Raw genomic sequence first — 20997 nt, forward strand, 5'->3', positions numbered from 1 at the left:
AAGAAGTGTCAGGGAGAGATATGTGAGATAAATAATTCAAGAGGCAGTTACCAGGGACCAAGTTCAGATGTAATGAAGCTTGAATGCCCAATAAGGAATTCTGAGAAGGTGAGGGAGTAAGGTGAAGAGGAAGAAATGAGTCAGGAGACAAAGGTATTTAAGAATGAGAAGGAGTGACTGAGGACTGAGGGTGGCATCAATGAGGAGAGGTGGGAGGTGGAGAGATGGATGCTGTGGCATCATGGGGGAGTAGATGCTGAAGGAGCAGAGAAGAGCCAGGAGTTAGAAGCAGCAGCTGGGCTCAAGGAAGTCACCACCACCACCACCAGGCATGGAAATATGCAGGAGAAGAGAAGACAGTGACTTTTGATGAAAGAATTTGGGGCCATCTAGGTGTCAGTAAGGCAATGTGGAAAGGGACCAAGAGCTAGAAGAGCTGTCAGGTCTCTTTCCCTGGAAAGTCAGGAGTGGAAGCTCCTCTGGAGCACTTAGGCAGGTGCCACACAGCATTTTCTGTGACAAAGATCAGATTTTAAAACAAACTGGGGCTTCATGTCACCTTTGCTGTCAAAGAATTCAAAGATGGCTTATGAATCCAAAGGGCATATTCTGAGAAACTCTCTCATGGAGGACACAGGTTGCCATTTAAAAATTGTAGATTCCAAACTGTAGAAAGGGTACATTCATTCTGAGGATGCCAGGGACAGAAATGCAACTATAAAGGTCTCCTACTTTCCAGTACTTAGTGCCCTGGGGATCTTAAGCCTTTTGAAATCAGACACTTCATACAACTACCACTTCTGAGAATCCCCAGTAAACATCTTCATCCCAAGCAATCAGATGCAGTAGACAAAAACTGAAGGAGAGATCAGTTGTCTGGGGTTTAGCCATGGTATTGCCTAAGCAGAGCATATGAGACCTCAGTTGAAGCATGCTGCCCTCTCTTGCTCTTTGTTATCACTAGCCTTGTCTCACATGTAACACTCCACACACACACACACACACACACACACACACACACACACAAAAGCATTCCAGCATTTAATAAACATTGACTGAACCACTGGTGTCCTGTGGAGTGTGCACAGCTGGGTGTATTAACCACAGTTTTGTTATAATCAATGGAAATATCTTGAACCACCTTCAAAACTCAACTTATTCACTCAACTTATTCACCTTCAACTCAAACTTATTATTCTAGGCTGTTAAATTGTAAAATATTATTTTAAAAGCACTTATGACCATCTTACAAGTCAAATTTCTACACTTGTAATTGATGACTTAAAAACTCCAGAGAAAAACATAAATGGATAAAATATAATTTTATATTATGTAAACTGCTAGAAAGCTAGGAGACTAATTAATTCTAAACCTTTTGTCAAGTTACAGTTTATTTTTTTAATACATAAAATGTTTCCTTACAAACTGTTTTCGTTTTCCCAGAAAGAGTACAGAGATGCAGACTATTTTAACATGGAAAATGATTACATAAAAAAACTCTTGATGACCTCAGGAAACTGAAAGTTAAACAGTACAAGCCACTTGGGGTCGAATATTGCATTTGTGTCTTTTCTTACAGAGCATAGCAAGACTTGTTTTGAAATATACATATTTTCTTGTAGTGGAATCTTTAGTAAGTTATCTTGTATTTCCCATGATTTTCTAGCATTCACCTGAATGAGTGTGGATGCCAAAGGTTTCCACTCCAGAGCACCCCCATGATGAGCACCTTTTCTTCTCCCAAGAGTGGTCTTGGGGCAGTTTTCTACTGATGTTGGTGATGGATCAAGTTTCCCTTAGTCTTCAAACGATGTATATCTGTTAATTCCATCCCATCACGACATGAGCAACAAGGAGGTAACACATCCCAACTGTGCAGGAGACAACCATCATTGGGAAGCCCAACCTGAAACATGAAGAGAAGTGGATTGTGGTGTCTGGTGTCTGGCAAGTAATGTGAGTTCTAAATTAATTATTACATATGTCATTACATCATTATATTTGTCATGACTTAGGAGGTTTGTGTATCCACAAAGTCAATTGCTTCTTATTTCTAGAAATTGAAAAGTTGGTTTTAACCTAGATGATATGGATGCATGCTTACATTAGATATCTCCCAATTATGACATTTTATTGAGAAATGCTTACAATTTTTACAAATTTTAATTGACATTTTAAAGCCTCAATTTAATCATCTACAACATTAGAGTGTTGGTCTTGATAATGACACTTAACAACTGTCAGTGTCATATAACTGGACCATTTTTTAAGTCTCTGCATCATCTTCCAATTGTCCTTCTGAGAAAACTGATTTCCTAGAAATGTCATATTCCTATAGACCCCTGAAGTTCCTAACACTTAATAGTGAAGAGAGCTTTAGAGGTAGGATTAGAAAATAATCTCTTGTCTCTAGGAAGGGAAGAGGAAAGAATGGAATTTCTTCTGTATTCAGTGAAGTGAAGGAGGTATAGGTATGCACAAATACAAAAGAAGTCATGAGAAGATGAAAGTTTCCCTCATTATATTCTTCCTACGATGTACTTGTGTTCCCACAAATTCCTATCCCAGCTAACAAATCACAATTGATTCCCATTTCACATTTGGAATTCATGCTTTGAAGCCATTACTTCGTGCTGCATTGCCATTGAGGGAAGTCACTGCAAAGACTAAAGTTTTTGTCCCAAAAGGCTTAAAAATTCACTGGGAAGAGCCTAGTGTGTTATAATGATAATGATTATAACATTCTTCCTTCCCCTGGCTGTGGGCATGGGGAGTGGCTACTCAGAAAGAGTCACAGTAAGGCTCTTTGTATGAAGCTGTAATTTAAACACAGAAACTACAACCACAAGTGAAATAGCTCCTTAAATTCTAGACCAGAATTAGACATTTCAGTAAGGTGGTAGGTTCTATTCTAGGCACATTTCTTTTACAAAATGGAAAACTGAAACAACAGATTTCAGTAAAATAACCTAAATTTGAGATTAGTAAACTTTGTTGTTTTTTTTTTTTAATAGCTGAGTATGTTAGCAATAGGTCAGTCCTAATAATTGAATTCTGGAAAAATGCACCCAGGAATAGTGTCTGTTCAACTCCAGTTGTCACAGACATCATCACAAGCGTTCACACAAATGCAAAACCTTTCCTTACACTGTGACAGATTGTATGGAATTGAGTCAGTGTCAAGTAAGATGCTGAATACTTCAACCTGGGTGATAGGACACCTGACTGTGTTTCAGAAGCAAGTATGCTTTCCCAAAGGATGGAGTCCCCAAAAAGAAGACCTTACTCTTGGGGAGTCCAAGCCCAAAGGAATTTCCTTGTAGATGGTTCTGCTGTGCTCTCAACATCGTAGATGGTTACTGGTGTCTCAGAGATGGCAACAATCCTGAGAAGGAGTATCATCTAGGGACTGATGCAAGCATTCAGACACCATCAAAAAAAATTGTTCATTTAGTGTCTAGACACTGTGGAAATCCTCATAAAGTTGACCTCATCAACTGCTCATATCACCTTCTGAGATTGATATCATCACATCCACTGTGCCGATGGGATTCGGAAAAGGAAGCAGACTTATCCAGGTTACTTGGCTAATCTCCTTTGGTGTGGACAGACATTCAAACCCCCTCAGTCTAACTCTAGAGTGCATGCTTTCAATCACTATACATTCTGCTTCCCTGTGGGTACAGGTAAACCATACAATGACAACATACAACTCAGAAATAAGTGACTTATTCACATCTAGTATATGCTAAGGGCCTGATGTTGAGAATGCAGATGTTGAAATTTCCCAAACACAATAAGGCAGGTCATACATATTATCCCTATTTCATAGAAGAAACTGAAGCTTAAATATATTAAGGAATTTGACAAAGTATGCCACCACTAAGATGCAGATGATGTTTTGGCATATTTTTCTGGCTTCAAAATCCACATGCATTCCCACCACAACACATTAGTTAAGGGTTCTGTTCTTATCCAGCTGCATGATCCTGGGAAAGTATTAAACATCTCCATGACTGAATTTCTTCATCTTTAAAATGGAAGTAATAATAATACCTACTTACTAAGGTTGTTATGAGGATTATGCGTTCACCCCTATAAATCCCTTAGACAAGCATCTGGTCACATAATGAGCCACCAGAGCAAAGACTGACAAGAGACCCCTTAGTGTTCATTTAACATGACAGTGAATCTCAGACAAGATGTCCAGGACTACAAGGGAGACCTTTTAATATTCACTGAGCCTCGGGAGAATGGATCAACCTAAGCCTATCCTAATACCACCTACAGTCTCCTAACACCACAACATACAAACTCCAGCCTAACCAGTGGGAAGAGAGAGACAGAAACAAAAGCAGAAACAGACAGAGATAGAGACAGAAAGAGAGGGGTAAAAAGGGAAAGGGGGAAGGGAGGGAGGTAAAGAGAGGAGGCAGGGAGGGAGAGACAAAAAAAAGAGAAGGGAATTATATCAGATTTCAGTTCTAATATTTTAGATTCAAGCTTCATCATCTGCTAGTTGGATTATAACATGCCAACAAAAAATAATACAAAGATATTTGCATGTACCATAAGATCCTTGAACCCATCAATGTGTATACAGTAAGGATTCTATGAATGAAAAATGTGCTTTTACAGTCCAAAGAGAATTGACCTAGGAAAATCAGTATTTTTTATAGATCAAGAAACAAGAAACTACAGCCCCCAGGCCAATACTGGCCCACTGACTGTTCTTGTAAATAAAGTTTTATTGTAACACATTCTCTCCCATTCATTTACTTATCATAAAATGGATGTTCTACCATCTAGGGTAGCTGAGGCTGCCACATCAAAGTACTGTTGAGTAGTTGCAACAGAGACCATGTGGCCCATGAAGCCTGAAAGATTTATATCTGACCCTTACAAAAAAAAATGTTTGACACTCCTTATCATAGAAAAAGACATTAAGTCCTGGGAAGGCGAAGAAACTTGTCATCTTCTTGTCAGCTCACTCAAAATGCAAGGTAATCCCAGACCACAAGCCAATAGAAATATACTGTGAGCCACTATGTAATTTCAAATTTCTAGTACCACGTATTTTAAAAAAAAGTAAAAAAAAAAAAAGTGAAATTAAATTTAATAATATATTATTGAAGCCAACATACCCAAAATATTATTTTAACATATATCAACATAAAATTGAATAGTTTACATTAATTTTTATACTAAATCTTTGAAATCCAGTGTGGGTTTTCCATTCACAGAACACCTTAATTTGACTTGCCACATTTCAAGGCTTAATTGTGCCAAACTGACTAGGGGTTGTGTGGTCCAATGCAGCTCTAGGTGGCTCACAATATCTGGATGAAAACATTTGAAAAGGCAGGTTTATGACCTTGAGTAGATGCAGGGGATTCTGGCTCTACATGGAGCTTTTACAGAGGATATGCAAGAGTGAAGCATTTGCAGAAAAAAAGGAGGTTGAGACAGACTGGCAGGGGCTCTGCAACCATCTGTGTACATCTCCACCAGGCTAGCAAGCTCATCAGGGTGGCGTTTTCTTCTACATTTTGGAAGTCACACATACAGACAAAGAATTCTTTAATGTTAGAGTCAAGACAAATGATGAAGCTATTCATTGGCATTTGATGGCACTGACAGCAGTAGCTACACACCTGAGTATCTGATGGGTAAAGACAAGGATGGCACAGCTCTGTTGAAACTGCTAAAGTTGGCATCTTCCTTCTTGGGGTGAGTCCCTGCTGCTTTTTCTGGTGGGAGTACCGTTAGTTTGGTTGGTGTTTTAATGCTTCACTCCCTGTCCAGGCAAGAGTCCACTGAAAGGAGATTTATTTGAAGTGAGGGCACTAATGACGTCCTGTCACTGCCAGCCATTCTCTGAGTATACACATTTATGCTCCACATTTACCAAGAGCAGTTCCACTTCCCAGAAGATACATCTGTCTTCCTCCCCAAGCCTCTCAGAAAAGCAGTACCTTCACCAAAAGGCTTAGGAAAAGCATATTTGTTCAAAACATAGCATCACATTATGTTTTCATTTCCCTCTGAGATTATTTTCAATCCATTCTGGCTCCAAACATCACATTCTGTTACAGAAGACAAAAACACTTGAATGTCAAAGCACAAATCCAGGGGTTTCGGGAGAAGATGGCAGCGTAGGAGGACGCTGGGCTCACCGCGCGTCCTGCTGATCACTTAGATTCCACCTACACCTGCCTAAATAACCCAGAAAACCACCAGAAGACTAGCAGAATGGAGTCTCCAGAGCCAAGCGCAGACGAGAGGCCCACGGAAGAGGGTAAGAAGGGCGGAGAGGCTGTGTGCCCTGCACGGACTGGCGGGAGGGAGCCGGGGTGGAGGGGCAGCCTGCCGGCCAAGCAGAGCCCCCGAGTCTGCCTTGCAAAAGTGGAGGAGCCAGATGGAGTGTGTTCCAACAGCAAGCATGACTTAGCATCTGGGAGGTCATAAGTTAACAGCTCTGCTCAGAAAGCGGGAAGGCTGGAGGACAAAGGGAGGGAGAATTGCTGAGCCCCGGGACGACAGAGCTCAGTTAGGCGGGGAACAAAGGTGCTAGCCAGTGCCATCTCCCTCACCCATCCCCCAGCCAAAATCCCAAAGGGAACCAGTTCCCGCCAGGGAACTTGCTTGCTCCTCACAAACACCCAACGCTGTGCTTCTGCGGAACCACCCCTCCGGGAGTGGGTCTGACTCACTTCCACTGCCACAGGGCCCCTCCTGAAGTGTATCACCTAAGGAGAAGTGAGCTAAGCCTGCCCCTCCTGCCCCTGTGCACCTTGCCTACCCACCCCAGCTAATATGCCAGATCCCCAGCACCACAAGCCTGGCAGTGTGCAAGTACCCCAGACGGGCCATGCCACCCCACAGTGCAGAGAAGGCACACACCATTCTGACTGTGGCCCCAGTGGTGGGCTGGGGGCAGACATCAGGTCTGACTGCGGCCCCGCCCACCAGCTCCAGTTATACACCACAGCACAGGGGAAGTGCCCTGCAGGTCCGCACTACTCCAGGGACTACCCAAAATGACCAAACGGAAGAATTCCCCTCAAAAGAATCACCAGGAAATAACAACAGCTAATAAACTGATCAAAAAGGATTTAAATAATATAACAGAAAGTGAATTTAGAATAATAGTCATAAAATTAATCGCTGGTCTTGAAAACAGTATAGAGGACAGCAGAGAATCTCTTGCTACAGAGATCAAGGGACTAAGGAACAGTGAGGAGGAGCTGAAAAACGCTTTAAACGACATGCAAAATAAAATGGAAACGACCATGGCTCAGATTGAAGAGGCAGAGGAGAGAATAGGTGAACTAGAAGATAAAACTATGGAAAAAGAGGAAGCTGAGAAAAAGAGAGATAAAAAAATCCAGGAGTATGAAAGGAAAATTAGAGAACTAAGTGATACACTAAGAAGAAATAATATACGCATACTTGGTATCCCAGAGGAGGAAGAGAGACGGAAAGGTGCTGAAGGTATACTTGAAGAAATAATAGCTGAGAACTTCCCTAAAATGGGGAAGGAAAAAGGCATTGAAATCCAAGAGGCACAGAGAACTCCCTTCAGACGTAACTTGATCTTCTGCACGACATATCATAGTGAAACTGGGAACATACAAGGATAAAGAGAAAATCCTGAAAGCAGCAAGGGATAAACGTGCCCTAACATATAAAGGGAGACCTATAAGACTCGTGACCGATCTCTCTTTTCAAATTTGGCAAGCCAGAAAGTATTGGCACGAGATCTTCAATGTGATGAACAGAAAAAATATGCAGCCAAGAATCCTTTATCCAGCAAGTCTGTCATTTAGAATAGAAGGAGAGATAAAGGTCTTCCCAAACAAACAAAAACTGAAGCAATTTGTCACCACTAAACCAGCCCTACAAGAGATCCTAAGGGGGATCCTGTGAGACAAAGTACCAGAGACATCGCTACAAGCATAAAACATATAGACATCACAATGACTCTAAACCCGGATCTTTCTATAATAACACTGAATGTAAATGGATTAAATGCGCCAACCAAAAGACATAGGGTATCAGAATGGATAAAAAAACAAGACCCATCTATTTGCTGTCTACAAGAGACTCATTTTAGACCTGAGGACACCTTTAGATTGCGAGTGAGGGGATGGAGAATTATTTATCATGCTACTGGAAGCCAAAAGACAGCTGGAGTTGCCATACTTATATCAGAAAAACTAGACTTTAAATTAAAGTCTGTAACAAGAGATGAAGAAGGTATTATATAATAATTACAGGGTCTATCCATCAGGAAAAGCTAACAATTATAAATGTCTATGCACCGAATACCAGAAGCCCTAAATATATAAAACAATTACTCATAAACATAAGCAACCTTATTGATAAGAATGTGGTAATTGCAGGGAACTTTAACACTCCACTTACAGAAATGGATAGATCATCTAGACACATGGTCAATAAAGAAACAAGGGCCCTGAATGATACATTGGATCAGATGGACTTGACAGACATATTTGGAACTCTGCATCCCAAAGCAACAGAATATACTTTCTTCTCAAGTGCACATGGAACATTCTCCAAGATAGATCGTATACTGGGTCACAAAACAGCCCTTCATAAGTATACAAGAATTGAAATTATACCATGCATACTTTCAGACCACAATGTTATGAAGCTTGAAATCAACCACAGGAAAAAGTCTGGAAAACCTCCAAAAGCATGGAGGTTAAAAACACCCTACTAAAGAATGAATGGCTCAACCAGGCAATTAGAGAAGAAATTAAAAAATATATGAAAACAAACGAAAATGAAAATACAACAATCCAAACGCTTAGGGATGCAGCGAAGGCAGTCCTGAGAGGAAAATACATCGCAATCCAGGCCTATCTCAAGAAACAAGAAAAATCCCAAATACAAACTCTAAGAGCACACCTAAAGGAAATAGAAGCAGAACAGCAAAGGCAGCCTAAACCCAGCAGAAGAAGAGAAATAATAAAGATCAGCGCAGAAATAAACAATATAGAATCTAAAAAAACTGTAGAGCAGATTAATGAAACCAAGAGTTGGTTTTTTGAAAAAATAAACAAAATTGACAAATCTCTAGCCAGGCTTCTCAAAAAGAAAACGGAGATGACCCAAATAGATAAAATCATGAATGAAAATGGAATTATTACAACCAATCCCTCAGAGATACAAACAATTATCAGGGAATACTATGAAAAATTATATGCCAACATATTGGACATCGTGGAAGAAATGAACAAATTCCTAAACACCCACACTCTTCCAAAACTCAATCAGGAGGAAATAGAAAGCTTGAACAGACCCATAACCAGCGAAGAAATTGAATCAGTTATCAAAAATCTCCCAACAAAGAAGAGTCCAGGACCAAATGGCTTCCCATGGGAGTTCTACCAGACATTTAAAGTGGAGATAATACCTATCCTTCTCAAGCTATTCCAAGAAATAGAAAGGGAAGGAAAACTTCCAGACTCATTCTATGAAGCCAGTATTACTTTGATTCCTAAACCAGACAGAGACCCAGTAAAAAAAGAGAACTACAGGCCAATATCCCTGATGAGTATGGATGCAAAAATTCTCAACAAGATACTAGCAAATCGAATTCAACAGCATTTAAAAAGAATTATTCATCATGATCAAGTGGGATTCATTCCTGGGATGCAGGGCTGGTTCACCATTCCCAAATCAATCGACATGATACATCACATTGATAAAAGAAAAGAAAAGAACTATATGATCCTGTCAATCGATGCAGAAAAAGCATTTGACAAAATTCAGCATCCTTTCTTAATAAAAACCCTCGAGAAAGTCGGGATAGAAGGAATATACTTCAACATCATAAAAGCCATTTATGAAAAGCCCACAGCTAACATCATCCTCGATGGGGAAAAACTGAGAGCTTTTTCCCTGAGATCAGGAACACGACAGGGATGCCCACGCTCACCGCTGTTGTTTAACATAGTGTTGGAAATTCTAGCATCAGCAATCAGACAACAAAAGGAAATCAAAGGCATCAAAATTGGCAAAGATGAAGTCAAGCTTTCGTTTTTTGCAGATGATATGATATTATACATGGAAAATCCGATAGACTCCACCAAAAGTCTGCTAGAACTGATACATGAATTCAGCAAAGTTGCAGGATACAAAATCAATGTACAGAAATCATTTGCATTCTTATACACTAATAATGAAGCAACAGAAAGACAAATAAAGAAACTGATCCCATTCACAATTGCACCAAGAAGCATAAAATACCTAGGAATAAATCTAACCAAAGATGTAAAGGATCTGTATGCTGAAAACTATAGAAAGCTTATGAAGGTAATTGAAGAAGATATAAAGAAATGGAAAGACATTCCCTGCTCATGGATTGGAAGAATAAATATTGTCAAAATGTCAATACTACCCAAAGCTATCTACACATTCAATGCATTCCCAATCAAAATTGCACCAGCATTCTTCTTGAAACTAGAACAAGCAATCCTAAAATTCATATGGAACCACAAAAGGCCCCGAATAGCCAAAGTAATTTTGAAGAAGAAGACCAAAGCAGGAGGCATCACAATCCCAGGCTTTAGCGTCTACTACAAAGCTGTAATCATCACTACAGCATGGTATTGGCACAAAAACAAACACATAGACTAATGGAATAGAATAGAAACCCAAGAACTAGACCCACAAAAGTATGGCCAACTCATCTTTGACAAAGCAGGAAAGAACATCCAATGGAAAAAAGACAGTCTCTTTAACAAATGGTGCTGGGAGAACTGGACAGCAACATGCAGAAGGTTGAAACTAGACCACTTTCTCACACCATTCACAAAAATAAACTCAAAATGGATAAAGGACCTGAATGTGAGACAGGAAACCATCAAAACCCTAGAGGAGAAAGCAGGAAAAGACCTCTCTGACCTCAGCCGTAGCATCTTACTCGACACTTCCCCAAAGGCAAGGGAATTAAAAGCAAAAATGAATTACTGGGACCTTATGAAGATAAAAAGCTTCCGCACAGCAAAGGAAACAACCAACAAAACGAAAAGGCAACCAACGGAATGGGAAAAGATATTTGCAAATGGCATATCGGACAAAGGGCTAGTATCCAAAATCTATAAAGAGCTCACCAAACTCCACACCCGGAAAACAAATAATCCAGTGAATAAATGGGCAGAAAACATGAATAGACATTTCTCTAAAGAAGACATCCGGATGGCCAACAGGCACATGAAAAGATGCTCAACGTCGCTCCTTATCAGGGAAATACAAATCAAAACCACACTCAGATATCACCTCACGCCAGTCAGAGTGGCCAAAATGAACAATCTGGAGACTATAGATGCTGGAGACAATGTGGAGAATCGGGAACCCTCTTGCATTGTTGGTGGGAATGCAAACTGGTGCAGACACTGGAAAACAGTGTGGAGGTTCCTCAAAAAATTAAAAATAGACCTACTTTATGACCCAGCAATAGCACTGTTAGGAATTTACCCAAGGGATACAGGAGTACTGATGCATAGGGGCACTTGTACCCCAATGTTTATAGCAGCACTCTCAACAATAGCCAAATTATGGAAAGAGCCTAAATGCCCATCAACTGATGAATGGATAAAGAAATTGTGGTTTATATACACAATGGAATACTAGTTGGCAATGAGAAAGAATGAAATATGACCCTTTGTAGCAACGTGGATGAAACTGGAGAGTGTGATGCTAAGTGAAATAAGCCATACAGAGAAAGACAGATACCATATGTTTTCACTCTTATGTGGATCCTGAGAAACTTAACAGAAACCCATGGGGGAGGGGAAGGAAAAAAAAAGAGGTTAGAGTGGGAGAGAGCCAAAGCATAAGAGACTCTTAAAAACTGAGAACAAACTGAGGGTTGATGGGGGGGTGGGAGGGAGGGAAGGGTGGGTGATGGGTATTGAGGAGGGTACCTTTTGAGATGAGCACTGGGTGTTGTATGGAAACCAATTTGACAATAAATGTCATATATTGAAAAAAAAACATTCCACTGTCCTCTGGAGTGCATAGTTTCTAATAAGAAATAAAATAAAATAAAATAAAATAAAATAAAATAAAATAATAAAATAAAATAAAATAAAATAAAATAATTTGTTAGGTTGCAAAAAAAAAAAAAAAGCACAAATCAAGATGCAAAATGTCAGATGGAGGCCCAGACAAACGCTGCATTTGATGTATTCAGTTTTAGGTTAAAAACGCAACTGTGATGACACACAGTACTCCAAGGAGCCAAAACTTCCAGATTTCTGGGAAACAAGCTGCCCCAGAACTATGCAATTTCCAATGGAGGTCAGGCAATGCACTGAGAGCAAAGCTCCACACACTGAAGAGAGACCTAGTTTTCAAAAGGAAATGTTTGCTAATGAAGTCTCCTACTTGGCTTTTAGACTGAAACCATTCTTCCTTTTTATTTTTCCTTTCCAAAAGGCTTTATAACACACCATGACTATAGATCTTAATCAAAAGACATTTTTCTGTTTCCCTTCTACAAAGGTAATGAATGTTTCTCAGCAGAATGGCTTCTGTTTCTACAGAACCGTGGGAGCTTATCACGTGGGTACACAGCTGGCTCCACTTTCTGTAGACCATGGGTACCTTGAGAGCCATTCTCTTCAGCCCCCTAACCTGTCTTCAGCTCACTCAAGACCCCAGGACAGGAATTTCTTTCTCATCCTCAGCCCTCATTTTAAATTTGAACAGCTGCATGCCTCATCTCCTGGATCTCTCCAGGTGACAACTAGCTAATTCTCTTCATGAAGGCTGAAGGAGCTTCCTGCATCTTATAAATAAAGACCCATCATTGTATTTCCCAGAGAGAGAGGAGTTCATGGAGGGGTAGAAAGTGATGATCTGGAGGGAGAGCTACAGAAGAAAGAAGGCACATCCAAGGAAGGAGGAGGTCTCCTGGTGTCTTCAGAGTCCTCCCCATCACATTGCATTGGTGACTATCTGCCAGCAGTACAGTTCACATGGCTAAAGACTAGAAAGGATGACAGAGGAACATTATAGGAATCATGGCAAGGAACAAAGCATTAAAGTGAAGGGGCAAAGCTTGGGAAGGAAAAGGCATCCAAGGATGGAAATTCTAATAATTTGGTTTTTTCCTCCATCAGAATAGATTTTTTGGGGTGGTTTCTTTTTCATGCGTTCAAGCTTATGACATGTATCTACCATCTTTATAGCAAGCAAAAGAGAAAGAATTTGAGAAAATTATGTCTTGGCCTTTCTCCTCCTGAGTAAAGGCATTTTTGTTGCATACTTTGTGCCCACCTCTGCCATCTTCTTCTGTCTCTTGACCAGCATCAGTACTATTTGGCCATCTGTGGAGTTAGAACTCTCATCACTACCACCATGAGATCTGCAGTCAGCCAGCCTCTCACTTCCATGTTGGGAAGTCGCTTTACCAGCTGAGAATCTCCACTGAACATAAATAGAAAGTCAGACAACCTCCCAGACACCTGGAACCATGTGAAGACACTCTATTATGCTCTGTCCAACACCTATGTTAAGTTTCCTGGCTCCTTGTCCCATATTTAGAATGTAACCTTCTTTCTGATTTTTATTAATTTCAGTATACTTAACATATAGTGTTATATTAGTTTTAGGCATACAATATAGTAATTCAACAATCCCATATATTACTCAGTATTTTTTTAATATGAAATTTATTGTCAAATTGGTTTCCATACAACACCCAGTGTTCATCCCAAGAGGTGCCCTCCTCAATGTCCATCACCCACTCTCCCCACCACCCCCATCAACCCTCAGTTTATTCTCAGCTTTTAAGAGTCTCTTATGATTTGGCTCCCTCCCTCTCTTTTTTTCCTTCCCCTCCTTCTGTTAAGTTTCTCATGATCCACATAAGAGTGAAAACATATGGTATCTGTCTTTCTCTGTATGAATTATTTCACTTAGCATAACATTCTCCAGTTCCATCCATGTTGCTACAAAAGGCCATATTTCATTCTTTCTCATTGCCATGTAGTACTCCATTGTGTATATAAACCACAATTTCTTTATCCATTCATCAGTTGATGGACATTTAGGCTCTTCCCATAATTTGGCTATTGTTGAAAGTGCTGCTATAAACATTGGGGTACAAGTGCCCCTATGCATCAGCACGCCTGTATCCTTTGGGTAAATTCCTAGCAGTGCTATTTCTGGGTCATAGGGTAGATCTATTTTTAATTTTCTGAGGAACCTCCACACTGTTTTCCAGAGTGGCTGCACCAGTTTGCATTCCCACCAACAATGCAAGAGGGTTCCCATTTCTCCACAACCTCGCCAGCATCTATAGTCTCTTGATTTGTTCATCTTAGCCATTCTGACTGGTGTGAGGTGGTATCTGAGTGTGGTTTTGATTTGTATTTCCCTGATGAGGAGCAACGTTGAGTATCTTTTCATGTGCCTGTTGGCCATCCGGATGTCTTCTTTAGAGAAGGGTCTATTCATGTTTTCTGCCCATTTATTCACTGGATTATTTGTTTTCCGGGTGTGGAGTTTGGTGAGCTCTTTATAGATTTTGGATACTAGCCCTTTGTCTGATATGTCATTTGAAAATATCTTTCCCCATTCCATCGGTTGCCTTTTAGTTGTGTTGATATTACTGAGTATTCTTCAAGACAAGTGTACTCTTAATCCCCTTCACCTATTTCAAATATCTCCCCTGTGTGTAACCATCAGCTTATTCTCTACATGGTTAAGAGTCTGGTTTTTCATTTGTATCTCTCTCTCTCTCTCTCTCTCTCTCTCTCTCTCTCATTTTTTCCCTTTGTTCATTTTTTCTGTTTCTCAAATTCCACATGAGTGAAATCATATGGTATTTGTCTTTCTCTGACTGGCTTATTTCACTTAGGATTATACTCTCTAGTCCATCCATGTCATTGCAAAAGGCAAGATTTCATTCTTTTTTATGGCTAAATAATATTCTATTATATATATATATATATATATATATATATATATATATAATTTATATATTATATCTTTATCCATTTATCTATTGATGGACACTTGGGCTGCTTCCATAATGTATCAAATGTAAATGATGTTACAATAAACAGGGGTGCATGCATCCCTTCTGACTTTTTAAAGAATGTCACATTTATCTAGGTGAAATGGCAGCAACATTCCTCATCTCCGCCCAGAAGCCTTTATCTTTACCTTTCTTTTTTCCCTCTTTTGAGTGTTGGACTCAAACTCTGGACTACATCTCTCTGGCTCTCCTCTAAGAAGTTTCTCTACCAAGTGCCTTATTCTCCCATATCTTTAATGCCTCCTTTTTACTGGCATCTTCTGGCCTATACACCCTGAAATTCTTCCTTTATTACAATTAATTGATCCTCTCTTAAATTACTTAATATCATTTATATTGAACTCTTTGTTGTCTAATATGTGGGCGATATAAAGAGAAATAACAGGCACTCCTTGCCTACAAGTAGCCCACAGTGAAAGGGAAAAACAGAAGATCAAATTTGTAAAACAATATAGTTACTACTATCTAGAGGCCCCTACTCAGGATTCTGAAGGCAAGCACCAAAAGCAAGCAGCTCTTTCATTGGTGGTGCCCAACTGGGGTGGGGGGGGCATGAGGGGCTGAGCAGAGCAGAGGAGGTTTGTAAGAAAAATGACTTTTGAGTTTCGTGTTCAACAGAAAATAGGAATTTAACAGGCAAAGAAGAGGAGAATGGGCATGAAAATTTCAAAGAGAGCATCTATTTGGTTCCACTGATTCTTAAAATAACTTTGATTATTTATATTTTTCCAGAAAAACATTTATTTTAGAAAAATTCTTTTTCATGTAATATTCTAATGTAACTTTAATATTTGCCTCTGTAGGCAAATATTCCCTTTGTATTTATTTTTTAACGTTTTTATTTATTTTTGAGGGAGAGACATATTACTAGTGAGGGGTGGGCAGAGAGAGAGGGAGGCACAGAATCCAAAGCAGGCTCCAGGCTCCAAGCTGTCAGCACAGAGCCTGGCACAGGGCTCGAACTCACAAACTGTGAAATCATGACCTAAGCTGAAGGACACTCAACCAGCTGAGCCACCCAAGTGCCCTTTTTATTCCCTTTTTAACACATAATTTTTACTTTTATTCTTTTTCTTTGTTGATGACAAAGTTTTATCTATAATATGAAAAATGTTGGGGTGCCTGGGTGGCTTTGACAGTTAAGTGTCCAACTCTTGATTTGGCTCAGGTCATGATCTCACAGTCATGAGATTGAGTGCCCCCCCACCCCCATCAGAATTCACATTGTGGAGTGTTTACAAAAAAATTTTTTTTACAAAAAAATCACCTCTTGACTTATGAATTCTACCATTTATAGTCTTGCTTGCATGTGTGTGTGTGTGTGTGTTTGGTTTTGTTTGTTTCTATTTAAATTCCAGTTAGTTGATATACAGTGAAATATTAATTCCAGGTATAGATTTTAGTGATTCAACTCTTACATAAAATACCCGGTGCTCATCACAAATGTACTCCTTAATCCTATTTAACCCATCACCTATTTAACCTATTTAACCCATCACCTATTTAACCTATTTAACCCATCCCCCTACCCAAATCCACTCTGATAGCCATCAGTTTGTTCTCTATAGTTAAGAGTCTGTTTTTTGGTTTGCCTCTCTCTCTTTCTCTCCCCTATGATTGTTTTGTTTCTTAAATTCTGTATATGGGTGAAATCGTGGTATTTATCTTTCTCTAACTTATTTCACTTAGTATAATACTCTATAGCTTCAACCATGTTGTTGCATATGGCAAGTATTTATTCTTTTTGATAGCTGAATATTTTCCATTGTGTATATATACCACTTCTTCTTTACCCATTCATTAGTCAGTGGACATTTGGACTCTTTCCATAACTTGACTATTGTTGATAATGCTGCTATAAATATTGGGGTGCATGTGTTCTTTAAATCAGTTTTTTTTTAATTCTTTGGGTAAGTACCTAGTAGTGCAATTGCTGGATGGTAGGATAGTTAAATTTTTAATTTTTTGAGGAAACTCTATATTGTTTTCTAGAGTGGCTACACCAGTTTGCATTCCCACCAACAGTGCACAAGTGTTCCCCTTTCTCCACATTCTCACCAACACCTGTTGTTTACAGTATTGTTAATTTTAGCCATTCTGACAAGTGTAAGGTGATATCTCATTGTAATTTTAATTTGTACTTCCCTGATTATGAGTGATGTTGAGCTTTTTTTCATGTGTCTTTTGTCCATCTGTATGTCTTATTTGGAAAAATGTCTGTTCATGTTTTCTGAACATGTTTTTAATAAAGAGTTTTTTTAATGTTTATTTATTTTTGAGAGAGAAAGAGAGAGAGAGAGAGAATGAATGTGGAAGAAGCAGAGAGAGAGGGAGACAGAATCTGAAGCAGGCTCCAGGTTCCAAGCTGTCAGCACAAATCTCGACATGGGGCTCAAACTCATGAACTATGATATGACCTGAACTGAAGTCGGAAGCTTAACTGACTGAGCCACCCAGGTGCCCCCCTTCTGCCAATTTTCAAACTGGATTATTTGTTTTTTGGGTTTTGAGTTTTGTAAGTTCTTTATATATTTTGGTGACTAACCCTTTATCAGATATGTCACTTGCAATTATCTTCTCTTATTCCATTTTTCGTCTTCTAATTCAGTAAGTTTGGTTTCTGTTGCTTGTTTTCTTCCTCCTTCTTTCCTGTTTTATTTCATTTGTGTATTACTTTTCCTCAATTGAAATTAATTAAAATAACCAAGGCTAGATTTGACTCCCATGTACGTCCCCAAGGCCTGCCTTGAACTTTACGATGTTACCTTCTTCTTTGGAGCCAAATCAGCTGCTGGTAAGTCATAGAAAGCAGGGCCCAAGCAAAATCTGGTAGTGTGACTTGAATTTGCTGCATACCTCAACAAATACCCACCTCCCTTAGGCTAATCTTCCTATCAAATAATATTTTCTGCAAAGAAATTTAAAATATAGTAAATAAAGCAATGACCAAGGTATAGTACTTTATGCTCTTGAAAATGCTCTTGAAATACTGTATATTAATTATCAATGTTTTGAGGTCTTCTTTGGGAAAATGGCAGCATAGGAGGACGCTGGGCTCACCGCATCCTGCTGATCACTTAGATTCCACCCACACCTGCCTAAATAACCAAAAAAACACCAGAAGACTAGCAGAACAGGCTTTCTGGAGCCAAGCATAGATAAGATGCCCACAGAAGAGGGTAGGAAGGGCAGAGAGGCAGTGTGCACTACATGGACTGGCGGGAGGGAGCCGGCCGGCAGAGGGGCAGCCTGCCCAGCAAGGCAGAACCCCCAAAGTCTGGATTGCAAAACCAGAGGGGCCAGACTGTGTGAGTTCTGACAGCCAGTGGGACTTAACATCTGGAATGTTATAAGTCAACAGCTCTGCTTGGAGAGCGGGAGAGCAAGAGGACAACGGGAGGGAAAAGTGTTGAACCCTGGAAGACAAAGTTCAGCTCACCGAGGAACAAAGGCACTGGACTGCACCAACTCTCTCACCCATCACCCAGCCGAAATCCCAAAGGGAACCAGTTTCTGTCACCGAACTTGCTTGCACCACGCAAACACCCAACGCTGTGCTTCTGTGGATCCATCCCTCTGAAGGGTCTGCCTACCTCGTTCCTGGTGCTGCAGGACCCCTCCCACAGGGGACCACTGACAATGGCAAAGTGAGCTAAGCCTGCCCCTCCTGCCCCTGTGCACCTTGCAGATAGACCCTGGCTAATATGCCAGATCCCATAGAAGCAGCACCACAAACATGGCAGTGTGCAAGTAGCCCAGACAGGGGCCATGCCACTCCACAGTGAGTCCTGAACCTGGGAGAAGGGAAGATAAGGTACACACCAGTCTGACTGTGGCCCCAGCAGTGGGCTGGGGGCAGACATCAGGTCTGACTGCCACCCCGCCCACCAACACAAGTTATTCCAGACAGCACAGGGGAAGTGCCCTGCAGTTCTGCGCCACTCCAGGGACTATCCAAAATGACGAAATGGAAGAATTCTCCTCAAAAGAAACTCCAGGAAGTAGCAACAGCTAACAAATTGATCAAAAATGACTTAAGCAATATAATAGAACATGAATTTAAAATAATAGTCATAAAATTAATCACTGGGCTTGAAAAAATATAGAGGACAGCAGAGCATCTATTGCTACAGAGATCAAGGGACTAAGAAACAGGAGGAGCTAAAAAATGCTATAAATGAGATGCAAAATAAAATAGAGGTGACCACAGCTCGGATTGAAGAGGCAGAGGAGAGAATAAGTGAATTAGAAGATAAAATTATGGAAAAACAGGAAGCTGAGAAAAAGAGAGATAAAAAAATCCAGGAGTATGAGGGGAGAATTAGAGAACTAAGTGATGGAATGAAATGGAACAATATCCATATAATAGGGATTCCAGAGGAGTAAGAGAGAGAGAAAGGGGCTGAAGGTATGTTTGAACAAATCGTAGCTGAGAACTTCCCTGATCTGGGGAAAGAAAAATGCATTGAAATCCAAGAGGCACAGAAAACTCCTTTCAGACGTAACTTGAAATGATCTTCTGCACGACGTATCATAGTGAAACTGGCAAAATGCAAGGATAAAGAGAAAATTCTGAAAGCAGCTAGGGATAAACGTGCTCTAACATATAAAGGGACACCGATAAGGCTAGTGACAGATCTATCTACTGAAACTTGGCAGGCCAGAAAGGAATGGCAGGAAATCTTCAATGTGATGAACAGGAAAAATATGCAGCTGAGAATCCTTTATCCAGCAAGTCTGTCATTTAGAATAGAAGGGGAGATGAAGGTCTTCCCAAACAAACAAAAACTGAAGGAGTTGGTCACCACTAAACCAGCCCTACGAGACATCCTAAGGGGGATTCGTTCAGTGAAATGTTTCAAGAACCACAAAGTACCAGAGACATCACTACAAGCATGAAACCTACAGACATCACAATGACTCTAAACCCATATCTTTCAATAATAACACTGAATGTAAATGAACTAAACGCTCCAACAAAAAGACATAGGGTATCAGAATGGATTAAAAAACAAGACCCATCTAATTGCTGTCTACAAGAGACTCATTTTAGACCTAAAGACACCTTCAGATTGAAAGTGGAGAACTATCTATCATGCTACTGGAAGTCAAAAGAAAGCTGGAGTAGCCATACTTATATCAGACAAACAAGACTTTAAATTAAAGGCTGTAACAAGAGATGAAGAAGGGAATTATATCATAATTACAGGGCCCATCATCAGGAATAGCTAACACTTATAAATGTCTATGCGCCGAATGCGGGAGCCGCCAAATATATAAAACAATTACTCATAAACATAAGCAACCTTATTGATAAGAATGTGGTAATTGCAGGAGACTTTAATACTCCACTTACAACAATGGATAGGTCATCTAGACACAGGCTCAATCAGGAAACAAGGGCCCTGAATGATACATTGGATCAGAAGGACTTGACAGATATATTTAGAACTCTGCATCCCAAAGCAATAGAATATACCTTCTTCTCGAGTACACATGGAATATTCTCCAAAATAGATCACATATTGGGTCACAAAACAGCCCTTCATAAATATAAAAGAATTGAGATCATACCATGCATATTTTCAGATCACAAGGCTATGAAGCTTGAAATTAACCACAGGAAAAGCCTGGAAAACCTCCGAAACCATGGAAGTTAAAGAACAGCCTAATAAAGAATGAATGGGTCAACCAGGCAATTAGGGAAGAAATTAAAAAATATATGCAAACAAATGAAAATGAAAATACAACAATCCAAATGGTTTGGAATGCAGGGAAGGCAGTCCTGAGAGGAAAATACATTGCAATCCAGCCTATCTCAAGAAACAAGAAAAATCCCAAATACAAGATCTAATAGCACACCTTAAGGAAATAGAAGCAGAACAGCAAAGATACCCCAAACCAAGCAGAAGAAGAAA

General features: G+C 39.9%; 1 protein-coding gene across 2 annotated transcripts in view; it reads right to left on the bottom strand.

The window, feature by feature from the left end:
* Positions 1-1186: 1186 nt before the first annotated feature.
* OCA2 (OCA2 melanosomal transmembrane protein) overlaps positions 1187-20997 on the bottom strand; it is a 492350-nt gene continuing 472539 nt past the window's right edge. For both annotated transcript variants that reach the window (XM_027067861.2, XM_053223670.1), the window contains exon 24: positions 1187-1906. In XM_027067861.2, the coding sequence (XP_026923662.1) occupies positions 1822-1906 (85 nt within the window). In that variant the 3' untranslated portion in view covers positions 1187-1821. The remainder of the gene's footprint in view (positions 1907-20997) is intronic.

The sequence above is a fragment of the Acinonyx jubatus genome, chromosome B3, assembly GCF_027475565.1.
Source record: "Acinonyx jubatus isolate Ajub_Pintada_27869175 chromosome B3, VMU_Ajub_asm_v1.0, whole genome shotgun sequence".
NCBI classification, from domain to species: domain Eukaryota; kingdom Metazoa; phylum Chordata; class Mammalia; order Carnivora; family Felidae; genus Acinonyx; species Acinonyx jubatus.